The sequence below is a fragment of the Dendrobates tinctorius genome, unplaced genomic scaffold (genome assembly GCF_039654945.1).
Source record: "Dendrobates tinctorius isolate UK_male_01 unplaced genomic scaffold, ASM3965494v1 ptg000032l, whole genome shotgun sequence".
NCBI lineage: Eukaryota > Metazoa > Chordata > Amphibia > Anura > Dendrobatidae > Dendrobates > Dendrobates tinctorius.
Genome location: NW_027361700.1, coordinates 22,972,501 through 22,996,134, shown reverse-complemented (window position 1 = coordinate 22,996,134; position 23,634 = coordinate 22,972,501). Strand labels below are relative to the sequence as shown.

The 23,634-nt window shown below is 44.7% G+C and overlaps 1 protein-coding gene across 4 annotated transcripts in view; it reads left to right on the top strand.

Annotated features, from left to right (window-relative positions):
* Positions 1-23,634, top strand: part of MED24 (mediator complex subunit 24) — a 127,469-nt gene that overhangs the window by 51,676 nt on the left and 52,159 nt on the right. For all 4 annotated transcript variants that reach the window (XR_012231600.1, XM_073572600.1, XM_073572598.1 and 1 more), the window contains exons 7-13: positions 1,284-1,395; positions 19,518-19,668; positions 19,929-20,042; positions 21,218-21,265; positions 21,357-21,439; positions 23,384-23,470; positions 23,553-23,634. The exon at positions 23,553-23,634 is cut by the window's right edge and continues 24 nt beyond it. Coding sequence is in view for 3 of the 4 variants with exons in the window: in XM_073572600.1 (XP_073428701.1) it covers positions 1,284-1,395; positions 19,518-19,668; positions 19,929-20,042; positions 21,218-21,265; positions 21,357-21,439; positions 23,384-23,470; positions 23,553-23,634 (677 nt within the window). In the remaining variant the exon portion in view is untranslated. The remainder of the gene's footprint in view (positions 1-1,283; positions 1,396-19,517; positions 19,669-19,928; positions 20,043-21,217; positions 21,266-21,356; positions 21,440-23,383; positions 23,471-23,552) is intronic.

Here is a 23,634-nt window from a genome sequence, read left to right as displayed (position 1 = left end):
TTCCTGGTAGACGGCTGCGCTGACTTTGGACTTGATAAAACACAGTGGACCTACACCAGCAGATGACATGGCTCCCCAAACCATCACTGATTGTGGAAACTTCATACTAGACCTCAAGCAGCTTGGATTGTGTGCCTCTAAACTCTTCCTCCAGACTCTGGGACCTTTATAAACCCTTAGGAAGCCTTTGCTGGTGTTTTTTGTTATTTATTCTAATTTACTGAGATAATGACTTTTGGGCTTTCATTGGCTGTAAGACATAATCATCAACATTAACAGAAATAAACACTTGAAATAGATCATTCTGCTTTAATGACTCTATATAATATGAGTTTCAGTTTTTCTATTGAAGAACTAAAATTAACTTTTTGATGATATTCTAATTTAGTGAGAAGCATTTGTATATACCAGGTAAGGTCCAGGCAGGAAAAGGGACATATATATATACCAGGATGAGGCCCAGGAAAAAGACATATACTAGGATGGGGGATATGTATACCATGAAGGGGCAAGGAAGAGGAACATATATACCAGAATAGAGGACTTGTGTGTGTGTGTGTGTATATAGGGCCCCCCATCCTGATATATTTATATATATCAGAATGGGAATCCCTGGTCTAAACCTTGCATCGGAGCCCATCGTACTCTAGTTACACCACTGGTCAAGCGTCAACCAATTTAGTAGTTGTCACCTGCTATGTTGGTGAATCAAATGCACCCTACCCTTCTTTAATCTAAGGCCTGACTTCCCCCAAAAGTTATAGCTTATCGCTGGGGCTCACAATAGGAGGACACTTCGCAATCAGCTATAAGAGACCCTCTAGCAAGTAAAGATTGTGAAGGCACCCTTTATAGAGTTTTGAAATGGTTGTAACAAGTTTAAAAGTTGTCTCCTATTGATAGAAGAAGTGAAAATGTGTGGTCCGACTGCTGAGACCCCCTCCAGTTCTAAGAACAGTTCTCTGCAGAGCCCTGTTCATAGGATAGGTGGAGGTCGCAGCAGTCGGACCCCCGGCGACTTGTAAATTTCCCCTATTCTATTAACAGGGGATGACTTGTATACTTTGTGCAACCCCTTTTAATGGTCTTCTTACTAATGTGATCCCCTGCACATATGGGGACGCTTCTCATGTCACATGATCTTAGTTGAAGCCTGATAGTTGCCGTCTCTCTTCTCTGTACCCAATCGGTAATGTCTTCTAGATCACGGTACTTGCGCTAGGCTATACTCTCTAGCTGGCAGATATGTCAGACCTTGTTTTCATGTGTTCTTTTACATGTAGCCTCCTGGGCATCCGTGGAAGAATCGCTGCTACAACTTGGCGAGTGCGTAAATCTCCTTCCCAGTGTTCATCTGCGGAGCAATGCCGAAGAATGTATCTCGCTAATCAGGAGGTATGGCCTTGTCTGCCCTGATTATTGTGCTGGGTGGATGGTTGCTTCATGTGGGGACTCTACATTAATCCATTAAACCAGAAGCAGTGACTGTCTCCGATATGTAACGATCGGAGTCTGTAATGTTCACCCTACACAGATAACATCCAACATGTCACATCTGCTCCTCTTATGTACATTTTGCTGCCGGCTGACATTTGTATGGAAATATTACATATTTTATATTTTTCCTGTTTTTCATTTATCCCATTTTGGGCATGAACAACTTTATAATCTGGTGTAAGAGAAGATGTCCATCCGTGGGAAAAAGATTTCTCGTAGTCCTGTTAATGAATGAGCTTGTTACACTCTTGTGGATTTATCAGGCAGAACATAACCCTATCTAAAAACCTACTTTTAAATAAGACGCATTGCTTGTCGCTGTATTGATGCATTTTTTATATACTTTTTTGTTGTTTTTTTTCTAGTTTTTTGAGTGGTTTTTGATTATAAAATGTAATGTATCGATATGTGGGGCATATTTCCGTTGCAAAAAAACTCCCCAAATACAGCTCCAAAAACTTCAATAAAACTTGCATTTCTCCTTTTCCTCATTTGGGGACACAGGTACTGTGGGTGTATGCTACTGCCGCCTGGAGGCTGACACTAAGTGAAAAAAAGAGGTTAGCTCCTCCTCCCGCTGTATACACCCTTGCGCCGATTGCAGGCGGAATCAGTTTTTGCTTAGTGTCCATTGGAGGCACACTTGTGGTCTTTTTTTCCAGACTCTGTCATTTTTTCCATGAAGATAAGACATGGGCAATGGATCCTATTGAAAGGGTCCGATTTCCCCAAACCAACAACGGGCGAGCACGAGAGTGTCGCCTCCACGTATCCTTTCCCGCTATGTGGAACATGATGCCAGACTGAGCCCTGTCCACCCTAAGGTAGTGAAACCCTAGGCTGTACAGAGGCCTGCGAACAGTCCGTGCGGCCCCCACTGCATCACCAATGCCAGACAGCGGTGATGGAAGGTGGCAGACGGTCCCTCTCCTCATCCCCTATAGGGAAGATGGAGTTAGGCTACTTTCACACATCCGGCTTTTGCAATCCGGCACGATGCGGCGAAAATTGTAAAAACCGGATCCGTTTTTTCACATAGAATGTAATGATCGCCGCATCGTGCCGGATCGACATGCGGCGCCTCCGTTTTTTGCCGGAGACAGCAAACATGTGCCGTCCGGTATCTGCAAAAAAACGTTCCCTGCTACGTTTTCTTGCAGCGCCAGAACGTTTTTTTGCAGAGCGCATGCCCGACACTGAGTTTTAACCCCACAAGTGCCAGGCGACCGAGGGGGAAAAAAATCTCTCTCTCTCTATCATCATACATTCCTTTCAGCTGCACTGCTTCTTTAGATCTCAGGAGCACCGTATCCGGCCACGGAAAATGATACGGTGTCAGCACTTCATCCCGGATCCGGCTCTCAGGCTTTTCGCCGCACAGCGACGGAATAGAAAAGCCGGATGTGTGAAAGTAGCCTTAGGGTGCCTGCACCGTCCTTAAACTTTTTTTTTTTTTTTTCAGCCCACCTTCCCCCCTCTAACCTGAGGATCAAGATGGACGTCTAGGGGTGAGGCATGGAAGGAGGTGGGCTGGGAGGGCTCCTGTAGACCCCCGTGGTCGGCACTCCTGATGGCGCCGTTTTCAGGCATCCCCGGGCTTCCTGGGTTGTGCCACATAGCGTGGCAGTCGTTGGCGCATGTTTCCTCTGGCCAGGCCCGATGTCCGGCGGTCCCACCCCGAGTCCGGGCGCACGCCAGAAATTTAGTCCCCGGCTTTTGCCGGAGCTAGACCCTGGGCGGAAGTCCCGCCCCCTGTGACGCAGCCACTTCCGGTGGAACCGCACCCCGGGGCCTCGGGCGGATGGCAGAAATTTAGTCACCGGCTTCTGGCTGGAACTAGGCCGCGGACGGAAGTTCCGCCCCATGATGTCCCGGGCCGCCTCTTCGTCCGGAGGCCCGCCCACACACCGAAAAGCGCTGTATTTTAAAGAAAGAACAGCTGGTCGGCTGGCTGGACGTCTGACAGCTCCAGGACGGGGGACACAAGGACTGGGGTAAGTGCTACCCTTGGAGGAAGGCCACCCTCTGTGTTTTCCGGAGGCTAAGCAGCTTTTGGCCCTTGGCATATCACTTAGCAGCCATCATGTCCAGAAAAGCTAAAGCACGCACGTTCTTATATGTTGCGTGCACCTCCTGCCAGTCCGCCTTCCCACGAGTGCAAACCAAGCAGATTTGCGAAACATGCGATTCCGAACGTGCCCAGGAGCCCTCCCCTGCGACCGAGCCTAGTGTACTGAGCCCCCCGGAATGAGCTCTGTCTCTGTAGCAGTCCATGGCATCGCTTACGAGAGCAATCGAGTCCCTTTGGGCCCCAGATAGGGGAGGGATAGCGGCTCGCCTGTGTTAAAGGGGTCCTCCACCTCACAGGAGCCTCCGGCCTGCAGGGGCCGCTCTCACTCTAGATAGACGCGGGGGAAGCGAACCCACACAGCGTCTCCCGGTCCATCTGGTTCTTCGGCACCATAAGCTCGGCCTCTCGCTTACCTTCACCAAGGGTCGTTAACAAGAGCTCAGATTACGACTCTGATGAGCCGCTTGATTCGGGTACTCCAGAATACCGGGAAACAATTGACGGTCTCATTGAGGCCGTCAACCAGACCCTCGGGATGAAAGATGATTCCACCTTGGCCTCAGGTCACAAGGTCTCATTTAAGCGAGCAAAACGGCCGTCTAGAGTGTTTAGCTCTCACCCAGAGTTTGAGGACATAGTACAACAACACGGGGAGCAGCCCGACAAGCGTTTCTCAAGGCAAAAGGCACTCGAGGCGAGGTATCCGTTCGCCCCTGATCTCCGTAAGAAATGGGCAGAGTCCCCAACGGTAGATCCATCCGTGTCACGCTTCGCCTCTAGGACCCTGTTGTCCATACCTAGTGGGTTCTCTATCAAGGATCCCACTGACAGTCTAATAGAGAGCCTAGCTGGCTCATCATTTGAGGCATCAGGTTCAGCACTCTCCCCCTCATTTGCGGCAACCTGGGTAGCAAAGGCCATGATGGCTTGGTCAGAATCATTGAACAGAGCCCTGCAGGGTATGGACCTACCAGCAGAGGTATCAGAGATCACAAATCAAATCACTTTGGCCGGGGACTACCTAATTAATGCATCTTTGGATGCGGCCAACTGCGTGGCACTCGCTGCGGCAAATGCGATCTCCATTAGGAGGGCTTTATGGTTGAGGACATGGCGGGCAGACACAACTTCCCAGAAATCCCTGACTTCCTTGCCTTATCAGACCGGTCGTCTGTTCGGGGAGAAGTTGGATCAGCTCATCTCTAATTCCACAGGTGGAAAGAGCCGTTTCCTCCCTCAGCAAAGGGTTAAACAGCCGTTTCGCCACCAACATCAGACATGGTTTTCTTCACTTGGTGTCGAGAGCGGGGTCGTTCGTCCCTGACATTCTCTATTCCCAACATCTTGGCCTTTCTTCAAACAGGCCTAGACTCGGGACTGGCCCTGAGCTCCCTTAGGAGACATATCGGCGTTGTCCGTCCTTTTCCAGCGAAAGATTGCTACTAATATGCAGGTAAAGACTTTCATCCAGGGAGTCTCTCATCTAGTACCTCCCTATAAGGCGCCGATGGGCACCTGGGACCTTAACCTGGTCCTGAGTGTTCTGCAGGAAGCGCCTTTTGAGCCGCTACAGGATATTTCCTTATCGTTCCTCTCTTGGAAGGTGGTATTCTTGGCAGCCATTACCGCCGTTAGGCGAGTCTCGGAGTTGGCGGCTCTGTCTTGCCGAGCACCTTTTCTCGCTTTCCACAAGGATAAGGTGGTGCTTAGACCAGCTCCCCCCTTTCTTCCGAAGGTGGTGTCCTCTTTTCACATCAATGAGGATAATGTCTTGCCTTCGTTCTGTCCGGCACCGGTGCATTGCGTGGAGAAAGCTCTTCACACCTTAGACCTGGTGAGAGCTCAGGAGGTACGTGTCGCGGACGGCAACTTTTCGCCAGACGGATATGCTGTTCGTGCTCCTTGAGGGGGCGCAGGAGGGGACTCGCGGCGTCAAAAGCGACCATAGCCAGATGGATCCGTTTAACTATTCAGGAGGCCTATCGCATCAGAGGTGAGCCAGTTCCATCAGGGATCAAAGCGCACTCTACTCAGGCAATGGGCGCCTCTTGGGCGCTTCGGCATCAGGCCTCGGCGGAACAGGTATGCAAGGTGGCGACCTGGTCCAGCCTGCACACATTTACTAAACATTACAGTATCCATACTCAGGCTTCGGCGGATGCGAGCCTGGGTAGAAGGATTCTCCAAGCAGCAGTGGCGCACCTTTGAACAAAGAGGTGCATGCAGCTTGGATCGGTGAGTCAATCTCCCACCCAGGGACTGCTTTAGGACGTCCCACAGTACCTGTGTCCCCCAATGAGACGAAGGAGAAACATGGATTTTTGTGAGTACTCACCGTAAAATCCTTTTCTCCGAGACACTCATTGGGGGACACAGCACCCACCCTATTAGCCAAGTTGGCTCTAGTTTATTTAATGTGTATTTCTTTTGTGAATATCAGGGTGGTTTTTTCTTTGCCAGACATATTGTCTTTGGCATTAAGGCTGATTGTTATTGTTCTCCTACTGCTTTTGCACTAAACTGGCTTCCGCCCACAATCTTGGCGAGGATGTATACGGTGCGGGAGGAGCTAACCTTGTGTTGTTGCCTAGTGTCAGTCTCCAGATGGCGGTAGCATACAGTCATGGCCAAAAGTTTTGAGAATGACACAAATATTAATTTTTACAAAGTCTACTGCTTCATTTTTTCTAATGGCAATTTGCATATACTCCAGAATGTTATAAAGAGTGATCAGCTTAACAGCAATTACTTGCAAAGTCAATATTTGCCTAGAAAATGAACTTTATCCCCCAAAACACATTTCAACATCATTGCAGCCCTGCCTTAAAAGGACCAGCTAACATCGTTTCAGTGATTGCTCCATTAACACAGGTGTGGGTGTTGATGAGGACAGGGCTGGAGATCAATCTGTCATGATTAAGTAAGAATGACACCACTGGACACTTTAAAAGGAGGCTGGTGCTTGGCATCATTGTTTCTCTTCTGTTAACCATGGTTATCTCTAAAGAAACACGTGCAGTCATCATTGCACTGCACAAAAATGGCCTAACAGGGAAGAGTATCGCAGCTAGAAAGATTGCACCTCAGTCAACAATCTATCGCATCATCAAGAGCTTCAAGGAGAGAGGTTCCCTTGTTGCCAAAAAGGCTCCAGGGTGCCCAAGAAAGACCAGCAAGCGCCAGGACCATCTCTTAAAAGTGTTTCAGCTGCGGGATCGGGCTACCAGCAGTGCAGAGCTTGCTCAGGAATGGCAGCAGGCAGGTGTGAGTGCATCTGCATGCACTGTGAGGCGGAGACTCTTGGAGCAAGGCCTGGTCTCAAGGAGGGCAGCAAAGAAGCCACTTCTCTCCAGGAAAAACATCATGGACAGACTGATATTCTGCAAGAGGTACAGGGAGTGGACTGCTGAGTACTGGGGTAAAGTCCCCTTTTCGATTGTTTGGGACATCTGGAAAACGGCTTATTCGGAGAAGACCAGGTGAGCGCTACCACCAGTCTTGTCTCATGCCAACTGTCAAGCATCCTAAAACCATTCATGTGTGGGGTTGCTTCTCAGCCAAGGGAATGGGCTCTCTTTCAGTCTTGCCTAAAAACACAGCCATGAATAAAGAATGGTACCAGAATGTCCTCCAAGAGCAATTTCTCCCAACCGTCCAAGAGCAGTTTGGCGATCAACAATGCCTTTTTCAACATGATGGAGCACCTTGCCATAAAGCAAAGGTGATAACTAAATGGCTCAGGGAACAAAACATAGAGATTTTGGGACCATGGCCTGGAAACTCCCCAGATCTTAATCCCATTGAGAACTCGTGGTCAATCATCAAGAGGCGGGTGGACAAACAAAAACCTTCAAATTCAGACAAAATAAAAGCATTGATTTTGCAAGAATGGACTGCTATCAGTCAGGATTTGATCCAGAAGTTGATTGAGAGCATGCCAGGGAGAATTGCTGAGGTCCTGAAGAAGAAGGGTCAACACTGCAAATATTGACTTTCTGCATTAACTCTAACTGTCAATATAACCTTTTGCTACTCATAATATGATTGCAATTATATTTCTGTATGTGATAAATACATCTGACACAAACACATAAAAACCAGAGGCCAGCAGATCATGTGAAAATATAATATTTGTGTCATTCTCAAAACTTTTGGCCATGACTGTACACCCACAGTACCTGTGTCCCCCAATGAGCGTCTCGCAGAAAAGGATTTTACGGTGAGTTTATCACAAAAATCCATGTTTTACCGTGATTTACCCACCGAAATCACATCAAAGAATTTAAAGGGAATCTGTCACCCCTTTTTTGAGATATCATATAATGATATCATTCAATTGTGTGCCACATAAGGATTCTCTTAGTACTTTTGCTTCCCCCTGACCCCGCACCTTTCATGCATAAATACCTTTTTTATATCGGTTCAGATGTATGTAAACTGCCACGGTCCGGTCCGATGGGTGGGGTTATTCAACCGCTCCCCCCTCCCTGTCTTGCTCTACTCCAGAAGAAATGCGTAGAGCAAGACAGGTAGGGGGGGAGCAGGTGAATAAGCCCCGCCCATCGGATCGGACAGTGGCAGTTTACATACATCCCATGATTTTTACTGTTTTCAACAATACTTAAAGGGGTATTCCCATCTCCAAGATCCTATCTAAATATGTAGCAGCTGTAGTAACAATAATATTAGCAAATGCTATTTAGAAATGTAGTATAGTTCTTCTGATTTTCTATGTCACTTATACTATATCCAGGGCATTGGAGTAGCTTAGGTGATAGTTGCTAGTGGTCGTAACCAGGATCAGACTGGGGTGTCTGGGGTCCACAAGGAGAATTAACTCTTGGGGCTCACCCTACAGCTATATGCAAATACCTGTAAGCCGCTATCACTGTATAGTGGAGCGTTGACTGTAAAACACAGGCGGCTCCTGTACATCTACTGTGCATCACCATAATTGGGATTTACAATTATGGTAGTTTGCATTAAAAGGTTCTGTGATGAAAATAAGTTATCACCTATTCACAGGTTAGGTAGGTGATAACTTATTGATCGGTGGAATCCAACCAATGGAAACCTCACCGATCGGAAGAATGGGGAACTTTTATCCCCATTTTAAAATGCAGGGCAAGTGGGATGTATGACCACGGCTCCATCTATTGTCTGTGGGGCTTCCAGAAAAAGCCAAGTGCAGCCATATTGGTAATGAGTGGTCAAATCGTACATGCCGCTCCATGCCAGTGCAGATAAAAATTGCACATTCTGCCAATCGGTGCAGGTCACAGCAGTCAGACCCCCACCGATCAATAACTTGTCACTTACATGTAAAGCGCCATGGAATAAATGGCGCTACAATCTCTGCAACAGAATTTGACATGCTGCAGCTCGTAAACCCGCTTCGTTGGTGGGTTTACGCAGTGTCAAATAAAAGCACAGTGGGCATTGGGATTTCTAAAAATTCCATACGCTGTGCTTGTAATCTAGAATGCAGCTTTTTGAATGCAGCTTAAGGCCTGTTTCACACTTACATTTTTCTTGTCAGTTGTAATCCGCCAAAAAGGCGGAGAACGGATCCGTAGGCGCCGAAATACCAACGGGAGCCACCGGACCGTTGGTGCGCCGGGATCTGCCGATCTGGGAAAGTTAAAGGAGCCGCGCTTAAAAAAAAAAAAATACCGCCGATGTAGCAGACGAGAGCCGGGATATCGCGGGACGAGGAGAGCCGGGATAACGCGGGACGAGGAGAGCCGGGATAACGCGGGACGAGAGAGATATAATTCTCCAGCGGCCAGATTGCATTTAGGGTTAAATATGTAGCAAGAGGCAAAAATGCGGATCCGGCTCCCAAAAAAACGTTGCATTGTCCGTCCGGTGATGTCAGCGGACGCCAAAATTTTGGCGGATCCACAGAAATACGGATGCAACGGTCGACCATCAGTCAAAATCTGCCGCTAATGCAAGTCAATGGGGAAAAAAAACGGATCCGCCAAGAAAAATGGCGGATCCGTTTACTTTGCAAAACGACGGATTTTGACAGATGGTGACAAACGGATGTGTGAAACAGGCCTAAGTGTGCTGCGTCCAAACCGCTGCTGTTCCTGATCTTGGGCATGTACCCTTATACTTTTCCTCTGATTGTTCACTGATGTAAAATACTGAACATGTGAACGTGGCCTTAGGATAGGTGTGATTACTTGTTTACACCGGAGAACTTCTGTAAGTGCATATTTGCTGCTGTGAAATAGTCACAGAACAGGGAAGGGTTAAACGTTCAAGTATTTAATCTATATTGGAAATCAAGACTCTCCCTTTTTTTGATATGATAGAGAGGATAAGTAACCTCCATAGACAACACAATCCACTATACCAAGACCAATAATACCACATGCAAGGAAAAAATACCGTCACACTGACCAGACCACATATTGCCACCATTTAGAAAGGACAAATACCGCCACACCATGACCAGACCACATATTACCACCACATGACCGAATAATACTACAATAATGATCATGAATAAAAACCACAATACCAATAACACTAATATTACCACTGTTGACATTATACACACGAGCTCTGCATATAGTGTCTCTGTACAGATAATACAGGGTGGGCCATTTATATGGATACACCTGTGTGGGCCATTCATAAAATGGCCGCTATGGTCACCACCCATCTTGAAAAGTTTTCCCTCTCCCATATACTAATGTGCCACAAACAAGAAGTTGATATCACCAACCATTCCCATTATTTTATTTAGGTGTATCCATATAAATTGCCCACCCTGTACAATGATCACCAGTGACATTATACACAGGAGTTCTGTGTATAGCGTCAGTGTACCGGTAATACAGGGATCACCGGTGACATTATACGCAGGAGCTCTGTATATAGTGTCAGTGTACAGGTAATACAGTGATCACCAGTGACATTATACACAGGAACTCTGTATATAGTGTCAGTGTAAAGGTAATACAGTGATCACCAGGGACATTATACACAGGAACTCTGTATATAGTGTCAGTGTAAAGGTAATACAGTTATCACCAGTGACATTATGCACAAGAGCTCTGTATATAGTGTCAATGTACAGGTAATACAGTGATCACTAGGTACATTATACACAGGAGCTCTGTATATAGTGTCAGTGTACAGGTAATACAGTGATCACCAGTGACATTATACACAGGAACTCTGTATATAGTGTCAGCGTAAAGGTAATACAGTGATCACCAGTGACATTATGCACAAGAGCTCTGTATATAGTGTCTTTGTACAGGTAATACAGTGATCACCAGGGACATTATACACAGGAACTCTGTATATAGTGTCAGTGTACAGGTAATACAGGGATCACTAGGGACATTATACACAGGAGCTCTGTATATAGTGTCAGTGTACAGGTAATACAGGGATCACTAGGGACATTATACACAGGAGCTCTGTGTATAGTGTCAGTGTACAGGTAATACAGTGATCACCAGGGACATTATACACAGGAGCTCTGTATATAGTGTCAGTGTGAAGGTAATACAGTGATCACTAGGGACATTATACACAGGAGCTCTGTGTATAGTGTCAGTGTACAGGTAATACAGTGATCACCAGGGACATTATACACAGGAGCTCTGTGTATAGTGTCAGTGTGAAGGTAGTACAGTGATCACTAGGGACATTATACACAGGAGCTCTGTATATAGTGTCAGTGTACCGGTAATACAGGGATCACCAGTGACATACACAGGAGCTCTGTATATAGTGTCAGTGTACAGGTAATACAGTGATCACCGGTGACATTATACACAGGAACTCTGTATATAGTGTCAGTGTACAGGTAATACATTGATCACTAGGGACATTATACACAGGAGCTCTGTATATAGTGCCAGTGTGAAGGTAATACAGTGATCACTAGGGACATTATACACAGGAGCTCTGTGTATAGTGTCAGTGTACAGGTAATACAGTGATCACCAGGGACATTATACACAGGAGCTCTGTGTATAGTGTCAGTGTGAAGGTAGTACAGTGATCACTAGGGACATTATACACAGGAGCTCTGTATATAGTGTCAGTGTACCGGTAATACAGGGATCACCAGTGACATTATACACAGGAGCTCTGTATATAGTGTCAGTGTACAGGTAATACAGTGATCACCGGTGACATTATACACAGGAACTCTGTATATAGTGTCAGTGTACAGGTAATACATTGATCACTAGGGACATTATACACAGGAGCTCTGTATATAGTGCCAGTGTGAAGGTAATACAGTGATCACTAGGGACATTATACACAGGAGCTCTGTGTATAGTGTCAGTGTACAGGGATCACCAGTGACATTATACACAGGAGCTCTGTATATAGTGTCACTATACAGGTAATACAGTGATCACTAGGGACATTATAAACAGGAGCTCTGTATACAGTGTCACTGTACAGGTAATACAGTGATCACTAGGGACATTATACACAGGAGCTCTGTATATAGTGTCAGTGTACAGGTACTACAGGGATCACCAGTGGCATTATACACAGGACCTCTGTATATAGTGTCAGTGTACAGGTAATATAGTGATCATTAGTGACATTATACATGAGCTCAGTGTATACTGTACAGCTAATACAGTGATCAGCAGTGACATTTATACACAGGAGCACTGTATATAGTGTCAGTGTACAGGTAATTCAATGATCACCATTGACATTAGATAGATCGGAGTTGTGATCACCAGTGACATTAAATAGATCTGGACTTTTGTGGTCGAAGCTTGTCCGCTGTTTTGTTAGGGGCTGAGCATGACTTGAAAGAATAACAAAGATAGTAGTCATGACCGCATCTTGGACACTTTCATGCATAATATATTGTATTGTTTTTTTTCCCTGGGCTATTTAATCAAAACACTTTACTTGTCAGCTCTAATGTAACCAGAGCTGATAAAATAATAAATTTTACTGTGCAGCGCTTAGTAATATATTTTTTTTTCACTGTCTGCTTGACGTTTAGCTTCAATTTAGTCTTGGGTTTCCTGCAATCCGAGAACTAATTTGGTTTAATGCAATTTTTAAGCGTGTGAAATATATCTGTAGCAAAACAGTCTGACTTGTTTGTGTGCGCGAAGTGACACTGTGCATGTGTTGCGTGTTGGTCGATCTCTGGCCTCGCACATGTGTTTACTTGGTACGGTATATTTGTATAGAGGAAGTCTGCAGATCTGTATACATTTTATAGCATGCGCTGAAGAATTAAATGCTCCTTGTGGCTGCCCCTTATCCACATGTCATTAAAGAGATCCCATTTACAGAGGGGAAAATAAGTACTTGATACACTGCCGTTTTTTCAAGTTTACAGAGGTCTGTAATTTTTATCGTAGGTACACTTCAACTGTGAGACAGAATCTTAAAGCAAAGTATGTATGTAAAAATCATACAATATGATTTTCTGAATTTTGTTATTGCATGAAATAAGTATTTGATACAATAGAAAAACATAGCTTAATATTTGGTACAGAAACTTTTTGTTTGCAATTACAGAGGTCAGATGTTTCCTGTAGTTCTTAACCAAGTTTACACACACTGCAGCTGGGATTTTGGCCTGCTCCTCATATAGATCTTCTCCAGATCATTCAGATTTTGGGGCTGTCACTGGGCAACATTGAGTTTCAGTTCCCAATTTTCTATTGGATTCAGGTCTGGAGCCTAGCTGAGCCACTCTAGGACCTTTGAAATGCTTCCTACAGAGCCACTGGCTGTGTGTTTGCACTGGCTGTGTGTTTTGGGTCATTGTCATGGTGGAAGACACAGTCGCCAACTATCTTCAATGCTCTTACTGATGGAAGGAGGTTGTTGGCCAAAATCTCGCAATATATGATCCCATCCATCCTCTCTTCAATGCGGTGCAGTTGTCCTGTCCAAGTTGGAAAAAAGCACTTCCAAAGTATGATGTTTGCCCCACCATGCTTCATGTTTGGGATGTTGTTGTTGGGGTTGTACTCATCCTTCTTATTCCTCTAAACATGGCAAGGGGAGTTGATACCAAAAAGTTATATTTTGGTCTCATCTGACCACATGACCTCCTCCCATATCTCCTCTGGATCATCGAGATGGTCATTGGTGAACTTCAATTGGGCTTGGACCTGTGCTGGCGGAAGCAGGGGGACCTTGCCGCCCTGCAGGATTTTAATCCATGACGGCGTAGTATGTTTCTAAAGGTAATGTTTGAGGCTTTGGTCCCTGCTGTCTTCAGCTCATTGACCACGTCCTCCTGTGTAGTTCTGGACTGATTCTTGACATTTCTCAGAATCATTTTTACATCACGACGCGAGATCTAGCATGGAGCCCCAGACTGAGGAAGATTGACAGTCTTCTTGTATTTCTCCCATTTTCTAATAAATGTGCCAAAAGTTGTGGACTTCTCACCAAGCTGCTTGCCTATTGTCCTGTAGTCCATCCTAGTCTTGTGCTGGTCTACAATTTTGTCTCTGATGTCTTTAAACAGCTCTTTGGTCTTGGCCTTTTTATGTAGGTAACAAGTCCAAATAGGTGCAATGAATACAGGTAATGAGCGCAGAATAGGAGTGCTTCTTAAAGAAAAACTAACAGGTCTGTGAGAGCCAGAATTCGTTCTGCTTGGTAGGTGATCAAATACTTATTTCATGCAATTAAATGCAATTTAATTATTTAAAAATCCTACAATGTGATTTTCTGTTTTTTTTTTTTTCTTTTTCGATTCTGTCTCTCACAGTTGAAGTGTACCTACAGTCATGGCCAAAAGTTTTGAGAATGACACAAATATTAATTTTTACAAAGTCTACTGCTTCATTTTTTCTAATGGCAATTTGCATATACTCCAGAATGTTATAAAGAGTGATCAGCTTAACAGTAATTACTTGCAAAGTCAATATTTGCCTAGAAAATGAACTTTATCCCCCAAAACACATTTCAACATCATTGCAGCCCTGCCTTAAAAGGACCAGCTAACATTGTTTCAGTGATTGCTCCATTAACACAGGTGTGGGTGTTGATGAGGACAGGGCTGGAGATCAATCTGTCATGATTAAGTAAGAATGACACCACTGGACACTTTAAAAGGAGGCTGGTGCTTGGCATCATTGTTTCTCTTCTGTTAACCATGGTTATCTCTAAAGAAACACGTGCAGTCATCATTGCACCGCACAAAAATGGCCTAACAGGGAAGAGTATCGCAGCTAGAAAGATTGCACCTCAGTCAACAATCTATCGCATCATCATGAACTTCAAGGAGAGAGGTTCCCTTGTTGCCAAAAAGGCTCCAGGGCGCCCAAGAAAGACCAGCAAGCGCCAGGACCGTCTCTTAAAAGTGTTTCAGCTGCGGGATCGGGCTACCAGCAGTGCAGAGTTTGCTCAGGAATGGCAGCAGGCAGGTGTGAGTGCATCTGCACGCACTGTGAGGCGGAGACCCTTGGAGCAAGGTCTGGTCTCAAGGCGGGCAGCAAAGAAGCCACTTCTCTCCAGGAAAAACATCATGGACAGACTGATGTTCTGCAAGAGGTACAGGGAGTGGACTGCTGTGGACTGCTGAGGACTGGGGTAAAGTCATTTTCACTGATGAATCCCCTTTTCGATTGTTTGGGACATCTGGAAAACGGCTTATTCGGAGAAGACCAGGTGAGCGCTACCACCAGTCTTGTCTCATGCCAACTGTCAAGCATCCTGAAACCATTCATGTGTGGGGTTGCTTCTCAGCCAAGGGAATGTGCTCTCTCTCAGTCTTGCCTAAAACACAGCCATGAATAAAGAATGGTACCAGAATGTCCTCCAAGAGCAACTTCTCCCAACCGTCCGAGAGCAGTTTGGCGATCAACAATGCCTTTTTCAACATGATGGAGCACCTTGCCATAAAGCAAAGGTGATAAATAAATGGCTCAGGGAACAAAACCTAGAGATTTTGGGACCATGGCCTGGAAACTCCCCAGATCTTAATCCCATTGAGAACTTGTGGTCAATCATCAAGAGACGGGTGGACAAACAAAAACCTTCAAATTCAGACAAAATAAGAGCATTGATTTTGCAAGAATGGACTGCTATCAGTCAGGATTTGATCCAGAAGTTGATTGAGAGCATGCCAGGGAGAATTGCTGAGGTCCTGAAGAAGGGTCAACACTGCAAATATTGACTTTCTGCATTAACTCATTCTACCTGTCAATATAACCTTTTGTTACTCATAATATGATTGCAATTATATTTCTGTATGTGATAAAAACATCTGACAAACACACATGAAAACCAGAGGCCAGCAGATCATGTGAAAATATAATATTTGTGTCATTCTCAAAACTTTTGGCCATGACTGTACAATAAAAAATGACAGAACTTTTCATTCTTTGTAGGTGGGAATGTGTGCAAAATCGGCAGTGTATCAAATACTTTATCCCCCCACTGTATATGTATATATATTTGTGGTGGTCTAAACAAATGTTATTAGGAAGAGCTGACCCTAGTGGTAACATTTCATGAACTCCTCTGCTCAGCGCAAATTAAGGCCCAAATTCAGTAAGAACTTGTTTCTATCCACACAGTCTTCATTATTCTGAGTATTGGTACCAGGGCACAACCAGTGTCTCCTAAGCATGCAATATCAACGTTTAAGGGGAATATGTTATCATGTTTTTGCTATATATGTATAATGTAGGAGCATAGAGCGTTATTACAGCGATTTGTCACTGTCAGTGTATTATCAGCAGGAAATTATCACTACAGGACAACTGGCCTGGTGCCTCCTAGTCCAATTATGACTCCCAGCACTTTTTAGCACCTCTCTGTCACTATACAATTTACATAGAAAGCTGTTGTGTGCGTGGGATTATACACAGCTAAACAGCTGCACTCTGCTAGATCTGCAGCAGAGAACTTTATCATAACTGCTGCTCCCAGTAAACTGAGTGATACATTGCTGGAATCAGGGGTCTCTATCCCTGCATTATTCTGATGTCAGATTTCATAGCAAAAATCTTGCTGACAGATTCCATTTAAGAGGTTTATTGGGAAGTGAATTTGATATGAGTCTGTATGCCAGGTATTCGCATGCATGTGTCCTAAGTAATAAGATAGGTACACAATATCTGGCAAGGTGTACATGGATACCACATCCTTTGGGCCTCTCACCTTTAGATGCAAAAGTGAGAGACACTTGATATTCCCTTCAATTTGCATTCACCTCATGGTAGAGGTAAGTAAAAGTGAGGTGGAGATTTCACGACTTATCTCATCTTAAGAAGAACAGGCCTCATCTCCCAAAAGTTGTGCTTTAGTAAAAAAAAAATTGTATTCCCCATAAAATAACTGTGATGATGTTACTTCTTTAAATTTAGGACTAAAATGGCAACTGAATCAAGGGAGTGTGTCCTTAGGCTAAGTGCACACGTACCGGAACTCTCGCGGAAATTACAGCGAGAATTCCGGAATTCCAGTCCGCGGGAAAATCGCATTTTAAATTCCCGCGATTTTCCCGCGGAAAAACTAGCATTTTGCAAGCGTATTTAGCTTGCAAAATGCTAGCGTTCTCCAAGCGATCTGTAGCATCGCTTGGAGAACTGATTGACAGGTTGGTCACACTCGTCAAACATAGTGTTTGACGAGTGTGACCAACTTTTTACTACTGAGGCCGCCTATGCGGCATCAGTAGTAAAATATAGAATGTAAAAAAAAATTTAAAAAAATGGTGTTATTCTTACCCTCCGACGTCCCGCGCATCCGTTCCCAGTAATCCTTTGCGAAAATGCCCGCGATGACGTCAGTTCTCACGGGATCGCGACGTCTCGTGGTAATTCGCGATGACGTCGCGCGAATGACCGCGAGACTTCGCGATCCCGCGAGAACGGACGCCATCGCGGGCATTTTCGCAAAGGACTACTGGGAACGAGAGCATGAAGAGAAGCAGGAAGACTGCGCGGGACGTCGGAGGGTGAGAATAACAATATTTTTTATTTTTAAATTCTTTTTTTTACAGGGATATGGTACCCAAAGCCCGGAGGACAGTCTCCTCTCCTCCGGACCGTGGGTACCGTCCGCAAATGTTCTGCTTACTTTTCGCATGGTGTGCACAGCCACATGCGGGAAGTAAGCGGAACAATGCATTCCTATGGGTGCGGGATCGCCGCGATTCCGCAAATTAATGAGCATGCTGCGGTTTTTACCGCGAAGCGATTCCGCCGCGGTAAAAAACGCAGCATTAGTACAGCATTGCGGAATCCCATAGGAATGCATGGGATGCTTATTTTTCGCGTTTTCGCGGCAAAATCGCGCGGTTAAAACCGCCGCGGAAACGCGAAAAAAACGCCACTTGTGAACTCAGCCTTACAGTCATCACTAATTGGAGAATTCCAGTGTCACACCCAGCTGTCAATTTATTCATGCATTTACAGGAGGAACAGTACAAAGCACAGTTATAAGTCGAAAAGCTCCATATTACTATATTAAAGGGAATCCAGTTATTTACTAAAACGTACAACAGGACAGGTAATGGGTCCTCTTCACATACCACAAGGCTCTCTCCTGGCCCCAGTGTTCAACATTTTTATCAGTGTTCTAGATAAGGGAACTGAAGGTAAACTGATCAAGTTTGCAGACCATGCAAAGTTAGGAGGGATAGCTAACACTAGAGAAGACAGAGAAAGGATTCAGCAGGATCTAGATACACGTGAACAATGGGCAGGAACTAATAGAATGGTAACAGGGGAAATGCAAGATTCTACATCTGGGCAAGAAAAATGAAAATAACATCTACAGAATGGGAGGAATAGAACTAAGCAACAGCACATGTAAAAAAGGCTTGGGTATACAAATACAGTGGGTTCAGAAAGTATTCAGACCCCTTTACATTTTTCACTCTTTGTTTCCTTGCAGCCATTTGGTAAATTTAAAAAAGTTGATTTTTTTTCTCATTAATGTACACCCTGCACCCCATCTTGACTGAGAAAAAACAAATGTAGACATTTTTGCAAATTTATTAAAAAAAAAAAACTGAAATATCACATGGTCATAAGTATTCAGACCCTTTGCTCAGTATTGAGTAGAAGCACCCTTTTTGAGCTAGTACAGCCATGAGTCTTCTTTGGAATGATGCAACAAGTTTTTCACACCCGGATTTGGGGATCCTTTACCATTCTTCCTTGCAGATCCTCTCCAGTTCCGTCAGTCAAGATGGAGCGCAGAGTGTACATGAAAGAGAAAAAATGAACATTTTTGAACTTACCAAATGGCTGTAATGAAACAAAGAGTGAAAAATTTAAAGGGGTCTGAATACTTTCCTTACCCACTGTAGATCACAGACTGCACGTGAGTCAATGGTGTGATGCAGCAGCAAAAAAGGTAAACCGTTCTAGGATGTATTAAGAGAAGCATAGAGTCTAGATCACGTGAAGTAATTATCCCCTTCTACTCCTCCTTGGTCAAACCTCATCTTAAATACTATGTCCACATTTTTGACAAAGACATTGAAAAACTGTAGCAAGTACAGAAGAGCTACAAGGATGGTGATCAGACTGCAAACCATGTCTTATGAGGAACAATTTAAGGATCTGGGAATGTTTAGCGTGCAAAAAAGTAGACTTAAGAGGAGACTTTTAACAGTGAGCGTGATGTTTGAGTGGGGTGAGGTGAGGTTCTCTTTCAATGAAAATCTTCAGAGGTTGGACAGACGTGTGTAAGATGGTTTAGTGAATCGTGCATTGAGTAGGGGGGTTGGACAAGATGAACCTGGAGGTTCCTTCCAACTCTATCATTTTGTGATTCTTTGAATTATATTACAAAATGTATTTTCTTATTATAATAGTAGAAACTTTGTGACCCTTGGGAACCGTTGACCCTTGTAGATTCCCGGTGCCTGGGATTTACGGTGGTGCTTGATTTTATAGATGTACGTTACAGTTTTACACGTACCTAACGGCTGCATCTTTCTTCTCTCCAGCATCCCATCTATGCTGTGTGCACATTCTGACCAGCTGCATCGGACAGGATTCCCAACAGTCCATGCCGTGGTTATGTTAGAAGGCGCAATGAACCTGACAGGAGAGGCCCAGCCATTGGTAGAGCAGCTGAACACGGTGAAGAGGATGCAGGTAAGAGCGGGCACAGACCTGCCCTGCAGGGCACTAACCATCACTGTGCACAGGCCTCCTGTTAGAGGGAAAAGTATTCCAAATCTCCAGGGCAGAGATCTCCAACTTCTGCACCTCATGCTTTTGTTAAACTACCACCCCTATTATCCATCCACTGGAGACTCCTGTCCTAGATCATCTGTGGTGACTAATAGCCTTCATTATTGTGCACTCTTTAACAGTAAGTGGGTGCAGTGTCTGACCTGTCTTTCCATCCACAGAGGATCCCATCTCACCTCTTTCTCCTAGAAGTCTGGAAAGCTTGTATTGTAGGGTTAATAGAGTCACCTGCAGGGACTGATGAGTTGAAATGGACTGCGTTCACCTTCCTTAAGGTAGGTTCTGATGAGATGCTGAATGGGGTTCCCCACCCCATTACTATTTTGAAGGCTTGTTCTCAGAAGCACAGCGTTCTCCTGTCTCCCTACTTACCAGTTGGCAAGGGGATGACTGTGCACTTTTGATTGATAGTTTAGGCCAGGAACATGACTGTGCTGCTCGAGTGAACTATGCACGCTCTGAGGGTGCAAGTAATTTATTGCTATCCTTTCACAGTATCAGAAGAGCACTGTGGCACTAAATTTGTTGCCATATGGCTAGCTTCAGTGCAGAGTCTGCAAGCTCTATAGCAAAGATCTTGCAAGTGCTGCTTTCCTTGCATAAGAGGCAATACTGCAGTAGTGGTCGGTAACCAAGCAATGAGCAGTGTGCCATAGATGAATTACAAAGGTGCTTGTTTTTACAGTCATGTGCAATTTTACAAGTTTCAGTACTTGAAACAGCACCTTTAAATGTGAGCAAATGTATTCCGATCTCTCTTACCAGACCACCGCTGATTCTTTGTACTGTTGCCCACCCCCAGTTCTTTCCACTGCTTTTCAGGCATGGGACATCTCATGACTTCTGGCTGCAGCAGTGACAAATGTGCCGCATTTGTGGCCACTGATTGTCTTTTCTGGCTCAGTCAGTAGTGACGTATTGGTCATGACTGCAGCCACATGCCTTCCCCCTGACAATGGAAATGAGGATACTGGTGGGGGATACATACAATGCTTCTGACCAACAGTGGGGGGTCTGGCAGGTGAGTGTATGGTTTTTTGTATTTTTAAAAGTTTTTTTTTTTTATTTAAAAATCTTGATAAACAGGCCCGATCACCAATACACAGACATTGTTACAGTTTGCACTGGATCTCTGTATTGTCAGCAGAATACTAAGCTGCCAACGTAGAGAGGACCGTAGCTGCCATGATGCCAGTCCTTCACATGAAGGATGTTGGAATTCATCTCATGTCCTTCCCTTTATACTGGAAACTGTCACATCAATCCTCAGTGAAAAGCTGAGAATTCAGTTCTGCATGCTGAGAAGGCAAGGTGTCGGCCCTTTATGGGCCAGTCTGGCCCTGATCTCATTACCTTGTCATCTGATCTGAGATTGGAGAACTAAAGGAGCTAAAGTCATTAGATTGTAAAGAAACACATTGTAATGTTACTCCCATATCTTCTTCCTCAGATTCCACAGGTTCTCTCAAAATTAAAGAAATTTTGGCAAGCAGAGCAGGTAAGAATTAGTAAGAATAGAAGTGATGCACACACACATAATTGTCATTTGGAAATTATGATCTGTATTGTCACCGTTCCGTCTCCTGAAGGATTTCAGTGAGGATATGAACACTGCTTTCGAGTATCTACTTAATCTTACCCCGTTATTGGACAAAGCTGACCAGAGATGCAAGTAAGTGGTTTGATGCCTTTTAAGTTTTTTATTACCTTTCATTATAGGATTATTACGTTTCGACAACTAAACATAGGTGCCCGTCCCTAAAATAATGTGTACAGTAAGCACAGGGCAGCCTACCTGGCCCTTTCTTACAGAATAGCTAATGTGGCCGTAATGTAAAGGTGCTGCTACATATGGGGCTGTGCAGCCTCAGATCGGTTGGTGGTCCATGTTGTCTCCTTTTCCACTTAGGGAAATGCTACTGTGAGCAAGTGAGCATTAGTATTGAACCGTGGAACAATATGCGGCCTGGTATATTGTATTATATTTTATTTTGCATCATGTGGGTTGCCTGGTGCATGTGTGTCTCTTACCTGGGAAAAAGATGTCACTACGTAGAGAAGGCCCACTGGTGGTGTTAATGTGGTGCACTGGGTATGTTCTTCTGGGAATCCTTGGGTTCTGGCATATATTTGAATTTTTCTTTCCCTCATACCACCAACCTAACTCAACCTACCAAGTATATCCCAACGCCAGTGGCCTTCTCCAGCAGATAATTCCTGAGCCACACCGCAGAAACTGGCCAGGAATTTGTTGAGGATCATAACAAAGGGTTCAGGGTGATGACTTGGCTCAAGATCTCAATCTAATCAAGCCTCTAAGGGGTGTACTGATAAAAAGAAGATTTTGGATGGTCACTGTAAAATCTTTCTCAGAACTTTCATTGGGGGACACAGGAAACCATAGAGTGTATGCCACTGCCGCTAGGAGGTAAGTCTAATCCATGGATGCCCCATCTTGCAATGTGAGAAATTTAAAGGGGGTTTCCACTAATATTTGACTCTTTCATAAGTCCTAACTCTACCTAGCTAACAATCATTTTTGTAATTTACTCCTATTATTTGCTCTGTTTCTATGAGGACAGCTTTGTGTGCCACATAACCCTTTGTTGTAATTTGGCTAGTGCTTCCTGCTCTGTTACTTACAATCTGGGCACAGGAATTGGAGGGAATGAGAAGAGTTTGTCAGTGATAGGGCGCGGTTGCCTTACAATGATTGACATGAGTCTGAGCATGCATGCTCAGATTAGATTGCACTGTCTTTTGCATGGATCCTACCAGTGCTCTGGACCACCTGACCCTTCAGCTGCAGTGCTGCTTGTTAACAGGAAGCATATCGCAGTGTTTTTCAGCTGAAGGGTTCGGCATTTCAAAGCATCAGCAGGATCCATGCAGTGGGGAGAGTGAAGTCCGTGGTCTCAGCGTGCCTGCTCAGACTCCTGTCAGTCATTGTAAGGCAGCTTTGCCCCCACCATTAACGTCCTCTTTTCATTCAATATGATTCCGTTGCCCAGCTCAGAAGTAACAGAGCCAGAAGTAGTGGCTGCAGGACAACAAAGGGTTATGTGACCCACCCAGTGATGGAAGCAATGCGGGTAATAGAAGTATATTAGAAAAAGTATTGTTAGGGCGCAGTCATGACTGCTTTATAACACGGACAACGATCGCATTGCTTTGCTCTGACTGGCCGGCAGGTTATAGCGTGTATTTCAAAGCAGCTGCGAAGCTCTGGTCAGGAGAGCTGCCGGCCAGTCCGAGGATTGCGATGCGATATTTGTCCGTGTTATATGACCATCTGACTGCGCCCTTAGGAAGTGTTAGTACGCATGAAAGTTGAATAGTAGTGGAAAGCCCCTTTAAAGAATCTGAATGTCTTGGATCTAGGACACCTTCAGAGATCTTGTGGAGTCCTTGCCTGGATGGGTCAGAACTGTTTTGCTGGTATGAGCAGGACCTAAAAAATAAGGAAATAAGCATGTGAGCCGCTGTCTCACACATGGGGATATTTCCTGGGAAATCATTTATTCCTGCAGTATGTTTTTGAAGTGTTTAGGAAAGTCACTTTATTGGGTTCATGGTCAATATTCATCCTAGTATTGCATTGTACCTGTCTCCTCAGCTGTGACTGTGTCAGTCTGTTACTCCAGGAGTGTAATAAGCTCGGCCTGCTCTCTAATGATCACCTGAATCACCTCGTGGCTAAAAGGTACCGTCCTCATCACACCTGACAACTTTATTTCCAGCCATTTTATCATGATGATCATCGCATCACAACTATTATTCCTTAGATCTGCTGATCGCGAACAGGCTCCTCGCTCATCGGAAAGCTCTGCCATTCAACCCAATCCAGGTCTGATTCTCCGGGCAGAA